The sequence below is a fragment of the Garra rufa genome, unplaced genomic scaffold, assembly GCF_049309525.1.
Source record: "Garra rufa unplaced genomic scaffold, GarRuf1.0 hap1_unplaced_652, whole genome shotgun sequence".
NCBI lineage: Eukaryota > Metazoa > Chordata > Actinopteri > Cypriniformes > Cyprinidae > Garra > Garra rufa.
The window spans coordinates 1-12,630 of NW_027394917.1; the positions used below are offsets into that span (position 1 = coordinate 1).

The following is a 12,630-nucleotide window of genomic DNA, read 5'->3' on the forward strand; positions in this document are numbered from 1 at the left end:
ACTATATTTTAAATGCTAAGTGGGATTAAAATTTCCGAAATTATAAATAGGTTTTATTATTTTGATAAGAATGATGTGGTTAGGAGTCATATTTTAAATCTTATAAATTTACTTGAGAAGTAACATGATTAGTTAGAGGGGTCATATGATAAGTCCATATGATTCTTTAGGGTCTTAATGAAAAGTCTCTAATATACTTTGGTTAAAAATTCTCATCTGCTTGAGCATGTAGAAAGCATATTTTGGCGTGCTGTCCTGGGGGAGGGCTCCGGGCCGGAATACAGCCCAAACCCACACTCAAAATAAATTGTTCAATGAACATGATTTAATCGTAGCACCCATTATGCATCTAAACCAATCTAATAAACTTGAAAAGGTTTGAATATGTTATATGAATGTGATTTAAACTTGTAGATTTAACATTGTTTTAACATGTCAGTGTAGCTTCTTTCCAACTAATTGAATCAAAATGTTTGAATCGTGTTAGTCAAATATGTCAGTAAAAGCACTTCAATTCAACAAACAAATATGTCAGTAAAAGCACTTCAATTCAACAAAATTCTGCCTTGTTACATCTATTAGTTAATGTCTTGTTCATGTATAGTTTTGGTACTTTAATTAATACCCATCTTGTTGTTTCAATTAGATTTGTTTTAGGTGAAAGAACTAAGAACCAAAACATTACATCTACAGAAAAACCACATAAAACATGCAAACAATTAAACTTTTTTATTTTTTCCATTCAGTTTTAACATACACATACAAATAAGTTTAAACTGCTTTCTTCACTTTAAGTCTCCAATCCATTTGAGTGTTTGTAAAACAGGATTCAAACAGCATATCAGTCCATATAACAGCACAAGCATGACCTCCACACCTTCAGTTAGGACACCAATGTCCTGTGGGTCATTGTTAGGAAGCGTTCCCTCCTTCAGTATGACATACACTCCTGCCACAGTTTGCTCTATGGTACATTTTGACTCGATGTCTGAATCCTGTGGGGCGAAACACAAAAGATCACAAACAAAAATAATTACAAGAATTGCTTATACACTTATTGGCCACTTTATTATGTACACCTGTAAAGTAAACTTAAATCCAATACAGGAGCTCTGATGTGAATCAGAGGTTATAATTTCTCAGTTTTTAAGTTGAAACTGTCAGAAAAGTGATAATTTTTCTCTGTTTATTATTGAGGTCACAGTGGGTGATGGTGTGTTATTGCAGTGCATTATATATATATATATATATATATATATAAAATAATTTATCTGGCAACCATATTTAAAATTAATGAGGCGGCTGAAACATTATAACCACCATAGAATATAAAGCACTCCAATAAAAAAAAGCATGCAAGTATAGTTTTCTGATGCTGTTTAATTTATTTCTTATTATTATTTCAAATCAATTCAAATCTTTAGTAGGGCTTTATACAAAGTTTTGTAAATTAGGCCCCAAGAGAGATCAACCATTATGAATAAAAAAATTTATTGGTTTAGTACATCAACCAACACACATAAGAACTTTGTCTAAGTGTACCAGTAGTTTCCTATTAATGAACAATTTGTCCAGATCAATTATTTGACAAAGTTAAGTGTTCTCTCATGTCACATTTGTTGTAGCAAACAGGGAAAAACATGACCCAAGTACAAAATGGCTTTTGAAATTATTTTCTCATCAACTCAAATACGCCTTGACTAGTTTTTCAGGGTCTTCATTCAAGTAGATGCACAGAGACTTGATGACACAGGCTTCTCTGGTATGGTATGTACAGTGTCATCCTGTAGGGTGGAGACAAGATTACATCAACTTCAGCGACGGCACAGCTTAAGAGTACTGAACGTGTTACTGTCTGTGTAGAATGTAACGGGTGATCTCTATACACATGGGTTTTAAGTCCTGCCCATGTCTTCAATGTGCATGCATAATTTAAATATATAGTAGTCAACAAAAAAGTTCATCAAAGTTGTCCTTAGGTCAAAAACCCAACCTTAACACCAAACCTGCCCCTAACCTTACCCATATCCAACCTTAATACAAGCAAGTGTTTTGCAATACAATATGACCACAATAAGTACATTGTACTTATTTTATGCTGCAAGTATAGTATATACCTAATATAAAGTGTGACCCAAATTTTATTAAAGGTTTTAATCCACTTCAAATGCTGACTACTGTACACAAACATAATGACTGCCGCTTCCAAAGCAATGTTTAGTTTATAATGCTTAAGTAATTTGTACCTGCAACTCTCCTATGCAACACTTCCTGCACTGCCACATACATGTCACTGAAAGAGAAAGAAAAGAAAAGTTCAGTATTCAAGTATAGTTAGTTATACATTAGTGTATGTGAGTGTTAAAAAAACTACTTACCATGTAAGAAAGGTGAGGTTCACACCAGAAGAGAATGGGGACAGCTATACATTGTGATGTTTTTTTTTGTTTGCTGTGAAAAACAAAACAAACAAAGTGTATAAAAGTTATATACTATATTTCCCGAATAAAACCATGCATATCTATTCAATCAACTTTAACTGCAATTTGTTAGGACATTTAATATATATGGTCGACTGCATTATAGAGTTTGCTTGACATTTTTTGCCAACTGTATTCAATAAACTGGGTAGCAATATGTAACATTTCGGAACTCAAGAAAAACAAACAAAAAAGCTCTATAAACGTTAGCTAAACTGAAAAGAGCGATGAGAAGTGCACACTGATTCAACATAGGACAATTTACGTAAAAGTAAAGCGTATAAATAGCATTAGCTAACTACATTAACGTACAAACAGAAAAAACGAGTGCATGGTGTGTTCGACTGTGCATTCTTTCCTCCAGTTTTCCTCTCCCAATGTTGGGGTAGACTTCAGGTTTAACGTAGGTTATGTAGTTAATAGTTAGGCGTGGTTAGCATTGAATTGTGACAGAAATGCACAAATTGTAGCGGATATATTAACGTTAAGGTTAAACTTGTATCGACAAAAACAACAGAATTTACATAAGCCTACTTTGAAACATCGCTACAGTGTGTAATTACTTATTATCCCATGTTACTAACTGCAAACTGGTACATTATATAAATAAAGTACTTACCCTCAATATCAAGGATGAAGAACGTTAAACACAGCAGTTCAAACCGCTGGCGCTCACACAACTCTTCTTCTTCAGCCGTCTGTACCCACGTGATTCGGTCGCAGTGCTGAGCATGCGCAGTGACTCATCAGAGAGAGTTGATATGAAGCGACTCGGGCTCATTGAATCAACAAGTGCTGATCTAATTCATTTGATTTTTTCTTAATTTAGTTACAACTAACAAGAATCAATCATTTAACAGAAGTAAACTCGTTATAATCGTATTAATCAGACATATTTGTATTTTGCAAATCAAACAAGTGGCTAGTTGACTTTTTTGAGTGCAGAGAACTCCCCCTATCACTTGTATGGGATAAAAACAGATTAGAAGTGGGGAACTGGGGTGGAGGAGAGATGCCAAGAAACTATCGCGGGACAGAGGTAAGAAGGCGGTCTGTTTATATACGTGTTGTTCTGGTTAGGATGATTGGCTAAACGAATTACACCTGTGCCGAATTGGTTGATTATCTGATCATGCTCCTCCCGAACATTGTTAATAAAACATCATTTAGTAGTAAATCTCCATCATGTGCATTCAGATGGCGCGGCATTCAAAATACAGAGCTGATCACTGAAAAGCTACGTAATATCGCATTCAAAATCGAATGCTATTCATCCGCGATTATGAACGGCTTTACTGATGAGATACACATGACAATCACATACAATTTATCGTGCAGCCCTAATTAAAGGTTGTATCAGCGATTCTAGGCTGAAACATAAAGTGTCACATTCAGCTGATCTTTCTTCACGATCCGCTCACTGCCTGTCCCATAAATCGTCTGTAAAAAAACCGCATCTCTGTGGTCAGCCTAGGGTCCGAGATATGCCAAAAAAACAATCGGTGCTAACAACCTACCAGCCAATTTATGTGCGCAGTGAGCGGATCGTGAAGAAAGATCAGCTGAATGTGACACTTTATGTTTCAGGCTTGAAATCGCTGATACAACCTTTAAGACCCTGAAGAATGAACTTGTGGAAATTAGGCATCCGATGACCCCTTTAACTAATCAGCTAATAAAAATAAATTTATAAGATTTAAAATATGACTCATTCTTATCGAAATAATAAATATAATAATATTTCAGAAATTTTAATCCCATTTAAAATATAGTGGATTTCATCAGCATCACTCCAAGAGAATTTAACATAAATGTGATGTGTAAGTGTATCATTTTAAAGCATATTTCACTAACTTTGTTGTTGCCAGTATTTTTTTTTAGTATAGGTCCATGTCACTTTCCATTTCTTAAAATGGTTACTCCAATAGTGTTTACTACGGAAAAAAAAATCTAAAGAACTATTTTCCAGTATTGCTATCTTTCATCACCACTGAGACTTCCTTTTTAACAAACTGCAGTAAATGGTAAAACTGCTACAAACTAGTGTGTGTGTGTGTGTGTGTGTGTGTGTGTGTGTGTGCTTTAACAATATGTATTTAAAAAAGTTTAGAAGTCCCATGCATTACTGTTGAAAACAACATGATAATTTCCAAATGATTTATACTACAAAAAAGTCTTAGAGTGAATTACAGGTGAATTCAGGTTAATTTACTTTAATTTATCCTACATGTAAGATATTATTAGTATTATTAGTTCCATTATCAATTTTGCCAGCTCTTAACAGGTTAGCAAAAAAATGTAAGCCTAACGCTGCAGAACACATTAAAGAACACCAGATGCCACAGTCCTGTCATCTTCATTGGTCTTACTCTTAGTTTGGTGACAGGACCCTGACACTCATGTGAGCTGGTAAATTGTTAATGGTTTTCCTACTCAGACTTCTAGTTGCCAGTCTGACATCACATGTCCCTGTTTTCATGTCCAAACACTCACAAATAGATTAGTACTTGGGCATTCAGCATTTTAAATGCCTTTAGCTAATCAGAAATGAGTGTTCAGGTTTAGACAGACTATGGTATAAATAGAAATACACATATTTAAAATAATAAAATAAATATGTTTTAAAAGGTTGATATAAGTAAGGTGTGACTCCACACAGTATCGACAATTCTTTTATTTGAAGATAATATATTTGTATCCAATTTTGAAAAGGACAGTAAAAGAAACCCATGAACATTGACAGGTGTTATGAACTAGCAGAAACTTAAATGGCTGGTCTGATAAATTGTTCTTTCAGTTACAAACACCATACACCCAAGAATGTGTAGATTACAGACCATTATAAAGGATATACATTTGATCAAATAATTGTGTACATAATATTCAAGTGTTGATCAGTGTGGAATATCTTGGAAAGAAAGGAAGGAAGCTGACTGATCAGTGTGTCAGCGATAAAAGAGAAGCACAGCTGCTTCGGTTATCTCTTTGGATGCACTCCATCCTGCATTAGTACCATAGCCATCCCAGTCGAAGCCTGCGAAGTCCCCACACTGTCTAGGGGCGCCCTCTGGAAAGTATCCACCTCCACCAATACAGAACTGCAACAACATGAGTACATTACTATCAACAAAACATACAGATGCCTTGATTTATTTGTATTATCAGTGCATTATGTGGTGATTAACAGCATGTTACAAATGCTGTCCTTTGACATTGATTTAATTAATCCAGAATATTATTTTAACTCACAGGCTCAGTGTGAGGGCCAGTTGGTTTGACACCTGAACAAAGAGCCATGGGTACATTTTCATAATTGAAGACTCTGAACGTGATGAATCCAGGCGTAAATATTGCTAGAAAAAAATGCACAGAATATATCACCGATGATGATCATGTTAGGTTCATGCACACATGACATTGCTTTCATTTATTAAAATGATTGGATCTGAATACTAAAGATGCTTTGTAAATTGTACACCATCACTGAATAAAACACAGACTTCCTGACTGTCAATTGATGTAGCTACTTTCTATAAAAATATTTGAAATATGTTGGCTCAAGAGATATTGCCGTACTTCTTGAATGGGGACCATACAGATTTTTGTTGAACTCCTCATTTCCAGTGTCATACACTATTGGAATAGCAGGTCCATTATCAGTGAGGGGTGCACCGATTCCAAACTTCACTGGGAATTTCTGGGTAAATTAAGAAAAAAAATAATAACTAAATAATTTCACAACTTCACAAATTAAAACAGTTATCAAAGTTCATCTGACCTTGAATAAATTGAAAAGGTTTCCTCCGTACAGGTTTAAGAAGTGATTTTCAGTATGGTATCGCAGGATGGAGGTAGCAGACCACTGTTCCAACTCGTTATTATTAGGAACATGCCACACAGATACATCTTGTGCCGCAATATCATAGTATCCAGGATTCTGTGACAGAAAGGAAACAGACTCTCGTTTCATATTCTACATAAACACATTTTGATCATCTGTTTTGTGTTTTAGTGTCCTTTATGTTGTCCCTATTTAACTAGGGTTGTAAAACCATGAATGTAATAAAATACCTTATAATCATCGCTTGTAGAGGCCTCTGCTGTTCCGAATGTGACTGTGTTTGCCCATGTCCCTTCACCATCAGGTCGGTTTGGGTCATTGCCCTGCTGACTAGACCAGCGATCACCAACAGTACACTTTCCATACATGTTGTTTTCATGAACACTGGCTACCAGTGTCCAGCCTCCACCCGCAGTTGTCATATCACAGAACGTCTGGTAAAGGACTCCTCTTGATGATTTCAGATAGTACAGGCCATCTGCATGAACAGAAGCAGTCCTACGTCACTTAAATGCAGTTGTTGTTTAAGATAAAATACAAACATAAAATAAGCGTACCATCATTAACATGATACTTTTCGTGCAGTTCCTTGCAGCTTCTAGCAACATATTTAATTTTGCCCTGAAGTACTGCATCCTCAGGATTGGCGTTGGTATCATCAGTTTTCATACATGGTGCTTCTTGTTGATCCACTGCAATGTGAGACTTAAAGACTTAGTGGAATATATTGTGATAAAAATATAATTTTAATTGTTTTAAAATAAATTCAATCCAAACTAATTATTACATTGATCACTTACAAACTATCACACTTGCAGCCTCACAGAGCCATACATTCAGTGAGAGACTGAAAAGGATCCCTAAAAACACTGGTGTAAGAAACATAGTCTGCAAACAAAAGAAGAAAAGTTCTTCACAATTACATTCAACACTGCAAAGCTGAAATTAATGTTACTGGTTCCATGTTTCTGTGAAAGACTGCTTACTAAAAGTATACTACATATGCTACTAAAACTAATATTTTAAAATGTCATTTGTATTTAAACTCTTACGTTTGCTTCTTGTCTTTTTGTTTCTCTCCTGTTGGTGAGCACTTTTAAGGCTTTTGTCTTCTGTCTAAGGCTCAGCTTACCTACTCGGCATACTTATGCTTACTTGGGAAGGAACAAGGAAAATGAAGAATATTATATCTTGGCATAAGCAGAACGCGGATTGTCGAAAATTAAATATACTCGAGCCAAACACAAAAGTGTGTTCAGCTTCGGCTTACGGAAAAGGGTAGTATTTCAGTGTTTATACTCAGGTAGCAACGCATATACTTTATTGACCAAGTTCCACTTAGTCTTATTTGGCCGTGAACAAATGTTTGAAGGGCGAGCATGTCGGGCAGTCCCTGTCGCCCCATTTGTTCACGAAAGCTGTGAGGGCAGCCATTGTTCCCCTTGGAAAGCAGGGCATTCGCATCCTCAACTAGCTGGACGACTGGCTTGTACTGGTACTGACACTGTACAAAAACAGGGAGGACGAGGAGCAGGTCCTGCTTGTGGTGCTCTACTGGCCCACTCAGACCTGGTTTCCAGAAATAATGCTCCTTGTGACAGCCCCTCCCTGGCAGATTTCTCTGAGGAAGGATCTTCTGACTCAGAGAGGGGGCACCTTTTGGCGTCCAGAACTCTGGAAACTGCATGTCTGGTCACTGGATGGGACACGGAGGTTTTAGGTGACCTACCCCAAGGGGTAGTAGACACCATCACCTCCGCGAAAGCCCAGTCCATAAGCAACGGTTGCGCCTTGAAGTGGAACCTGTTCATCGAGAGGTGTTCCTCTCACCGAGAGGACCCCCGAAGATGCCCGATCAGAATCGTGCTGTCCTTCTTGCAGCAAGGGTTGGAGCGAAGGCTGTCTCACTCTCCCTTAAAGTCTATGTGGCTGCTATTGCTGCACACCACAACCCCATAAAGAGGTGGGAAAGCACGACCTGGTCATCAGGTTCCTTAGGGGGGAGAGAAGCGTAAATCCACCCAGCCCCCCTCTGTACCCTCTTGGAACTTGTCCCTACTGCTCACAGCACTACAACAGGCCCCATTCGAGCCTTTGCAGTAAGTCAAGCTGAAGTTTCTTTCAATGAAAACTCTTGCTTGCATTGGCCTCCATCAATAGGGTAGGGGACCTGCACACATATTTGGTTGACGAATTGTCCACTACTACCTTCAGGGACCAGGGGGTGAGCCTGCAAGTGCTGCCCCAGCTTTGCTTGTCCCGTCCGAGCCCTAAGATGGTATGTAGACTGGACGCAAAGCCCTCAGACCAGCTATTGTCTGTCACAGAGGGCAGCAGAAGGGGTATGCCATCTCCAAGCAGAGGATGGCCCACTGGATAGTGGATGCCATTACCCTGGCTTACCAGGTGCCGGGTCTCCAGCTTGGCTCCTCAGTGAAAATCTGAGTGTGCGTTGCACCTGCTGCTTCTTAAGGTGCGTTCACACCGGACGCGAATGAAGCGGCAAGCGCGAGTGATTTACATGTTAAGTCAATGCAAAGACGCGAATAGCCATCCTGCGGTGCGAAACGCGCGAATGAGGCGGCGCGAAACGCGCGAATAGCGCGAATGGCGCGAATGGCGCGGCGCGCATTGAGCGTTTCAAGCGATTGCCGCGCCATTCGCGCGAATCGCGCGAAACGCGCGAGTTCAAAAATCTGAACTTCGGCGGAATTCCGCCCCGCGGTAACCAATCAGGAGCTTGCTCTAGTAGTGACGGAGGCAGAAATCCGAAACAACAATGGCGGACAAAATCACCGTTGCTGTCTGTGGTTCCTCGGAGCTGTACGATACATCTTTGGACTTTTGTAGAAACAGGAATAAAAGGGATCTTGCTAGGAATAAAGTGAGTGAAGAGGTCGGACAATCTGGTTAGCTTTAAAAAACGCTCTTTACTCAATTTAACCTACATATACATACATATTGAGACTACAAGCAAGCTAAAGCTGGCAAATTCACCTATTTTACAACTACTTTCCCGCTGACGAGTGGCAGAAGCCCCTCCCTTGACGCGAATTCGCGTCTGTTGTGAAGAAAATGTCACGCGCGAATGGCGCGAATTTTACCGCGCGAATGGCACGAGTAAACTCAAATGTTCAAGCGTTCAACTACGCGCGAATAGCGCGTTTTTTCCGCGCAAGTCGCGTCCGGTGTGAACGCACCATTATGCTCGTGCCATGACGAGCGGCAGTTGGATGCAATCATCGCATGCCAATGTGCATTGGCTCGTTTAGTTTACACTCGAAGTGGATTGGTCTCTCTAAGCGAGATCCCAATTCCTCGGTCACCGATGTGACGTCTCTGTTCCCTCCTTTAGGGAACGAGGGTTACTTACGTAACCAAGATGTAACAAACCTTCCTAAAACATTGACAAAAATTAAAGAGCTCTCTAATTCAGTTCTTACTAGTAACAACTGCAGGAGTGGCGCAGCAAGCCGACACCAGCTGGCCTCCCGCCGGTAGGGCTGTTCGATTCCGAAAATTTTGGAATCGATTCCGATTCCTGGTTCTGGAATCGATTGGATTCGATTCCAGAATCGATTCCTCACTTTTGTTTCGATTCTTTTTCGATTCTTGTTTTTTAGATTGGAGGAAGCTAATTTCGCAATAAATGCAGGATGTAAAGGTCGTATAAAGTTACCTTATCCTAATATGAAGCTTAATTTGTAAAAAAAAATAAAAATAAAAATATAAATGCAGGATGATATAAGTGCTCGTGGCGTTGCTGTCAATCAGATGCGCTCTCGGCCACTGATATTTGCTCTCTGCGTTTTCTTTCAGAGTTATCTTTGGCTGATAGAAAGATTAAAAATAGCATTTATTTAAGATGTAAATAAGATCAAGACACGTCATGATCTATTCTGTCGTGCAGCGCTCTAAATTGTGGACAACATGAGCTAGTTCTGCCGTAAAATAACATCTGAATCATTTTTTGAACTGGTTCATTTAAATGATCTATCCGAATGAATCTTTTCGTGGAAATGTATCAGACTTTAATAACTATTAGCGAGCAGGATGCAAATTAATGGGTGCTTCTCAAACTGAAGGCTGCATCCTTTAACTCAGACAAGTTTAGTAATGAGCCGTTTTTATTACGTTTATTTTCGTCAATCGATGTTTGATGACTTGCAGCCGAAATATGCAGCCTTCATGGAATGTAGCCTTCCGTTTAAGAGGTAAGTTTTGTTGAACTGAAAACGGCTCTGAATTAGGAGTCGATTCCCCTTGAGAGGATCGATTCCAAACATTGGAATCGACTCTCGATTCCCAATGCCTCGGAATCGAGGAATCGATTCTTTTTGGAAACGATTCCCAGCCCTACCCGCCGTTTACCTGATGTTTACCTTAACACAAGGGAGGACGGGCTCAACACAGAGATTGTAAAAAAAGGCAGAGGATGCAACAGCAACAGGAACTTAAGTCAACTCAACTGAAACCTACGGGTCAAAGGGAGCTCCCCGCAGGCCCTGGAGAGCAATGGAGAGATCCCAAGAGAGCACAAGGTGCGGTCTATGGGGATTAACCCTTCTCGAACCTCTGACGAACCTCACGACCAGTTGGTGCTTCCCAAGGAATGTTCCATCCACTGCATCGTGATACGCTGCGATGGCAGCAACGTACACTTTGAGAGTCGAAGGGTACAGCCTGTGCTCCAACTTCTCTTGCAGTAAGGAAAGCGCTACTGCAATAAGATATCTCTGTGGGTCCTCTCTGCAAGAGGAACACCAGATGACGAATAGACCCCACCTCAGAGTGTTGGCCTGCCTTGTAAAGGAAGCTCTAGACTGAGTGTTAGTTACTTCCACGGCCTGGGGAAGGCCGGAGAGGTCTACCGTGTCCCATCCTGGAGCCATATGTGTAGGTTCTACAGGTCAGGACGCAGGTGCCAGATTGTGCCCATCCCCTGAGAAAGAAGGTCCTTTCTCAAGGGGATCTTCCAGGGAGGGACTGCCGCGTGGAGCATGAGGTCGGTAAACCAGGTCCGGGTGGGCCAGTACGGCACAACCAGCAGGACCTGCTTCCCGTCCTCCCTGACCTTGCACAGGGGCAGGGGCAGGAAACGACACAGCGTGAGAAGCACAGCCAGCAACTCCAGGCAATTAATATGCCATTGCAGTCGGGGTCCTGTCCAGGAGCCCAAGGCTGCTTGGCCATTGCATACAGCACCCCAGCCCACAAGATCACAAGACCACAAGATGCCTGGACGCCTGCCCAAAGGGAACTCTGGCATCTCCGAGGAGAAAGGTATCAGGGGGGACATGGCAGTGTGGCGTTCACCCCCCCAAAAAACAATCATCCAGCTTGAGCGAAAATGGGAGAAGATGCCTTAACATGTCCAACCCAAGTTCCCAGGCGGCCCGGAGGAACATGGCCAGCTGTTCAGCGTTCGCACCCGACAGAGCGGCAGCCCCGTCCGCCTCAACAGGCGATCTCCCCCTCTGGTGTTCTGATAAACATTCTGTCCTCCTCTGGAGCATCAAAGGGACACCAGCCGCGCTGCATGAGGGAGTGTTTAATTCAATCAGAGAGTTCTCTAATTCAGTTATTAATAGTAAGAACTGAATTAAAGAACTCTTTAATTCAATTACAGAGCAATTAAACATATCTTCAATGTGTTTTTTACTAGTAAAAGTTGAATTATAGAGCTCTGTAATTAAATGTTTACTAGTAATAAATAAATTAGAGCTCTCTAAATGAAATTGTTACTAATAAGAATTTATTTCTAAAGCTCTCTAATTGGTTTATAGTAAAACTTAAATTGTAGAACTCTGAAAATGAATGGAAGTCAGTGGAGACATATAAAACCGACTTGCCATACAGGTATACTTACTCGTAATAATCCTACACTCTTGAGTGGAACAAGGAAAATGAAGGATTGTGAAAAATTAAATATACTTGAGCTAAAGCCAAATATGTGCTTGCCTTCGGCTTACGGAAAAGTGTAGTATTTCAGTGTTTATACTCAGGTAGTGCATACATTATTGTTCACGCTCCACTTAGTCTCATTCGGCCGTGGACAAATCCATACGGCTCACGTGGCTTTTTTTTTTTTTTTTTTTTTTTTGAGGTTAGAGCTTTAATTTTGAGTATATTTGAGTTTAAATACAATCATATATAAAATAGAACAAAAACTTTTAACAACAGATTTTACTAAATATACTGCATACAGCTAACAATGGTAATATTACACATCACATAGAAATACACATTTGACAGTAAAGCACAGATTTAAAGACAGGATACAGAAAAGTAAATGAGCTGTTAATTGGT

The 12,630-nt window shown here is 39.9% G+C and overlaps 1 protein-coding gene across 1 annotated transcript; it reads right to left on the reverse strand.

Annotated features, from left to right (window-relative positions):
- Nucleotides 1-5,425: 5,425 nt before the first annotated feature.
- LOC141317290 (intelectin-like) lies at nucleotides 5,426-11,213 on the reverse strand. Its single transcript, XM_073833039.1, has 9 exons — nucleotides 11,160-11,213; nucleotides 10,981-11,070; nucleotides 7,122-7,209; nucleotides 6,879-7,013; nucleotides 6,552-6,799; nucleotides 6,259-6,417; nucleotides 6,057-6,177; nucleotides 5,730-5,833; nucleotides 5,426-5,578 (listed from the first exon to the last, which is right to left on the reverse strand). The coding sequence occupies exons 1-9, from the start codon at nucleotides 11,211-11,213 to the stop codon at nucleotides 5,426-5,428; spliced, it is 1,152 nt and encodes a 383-aa protein (XP_073689140.1).
- Between the last annotated feature and the right edge of the window lie 1,417 nt (nucleotides 11,214-12,630).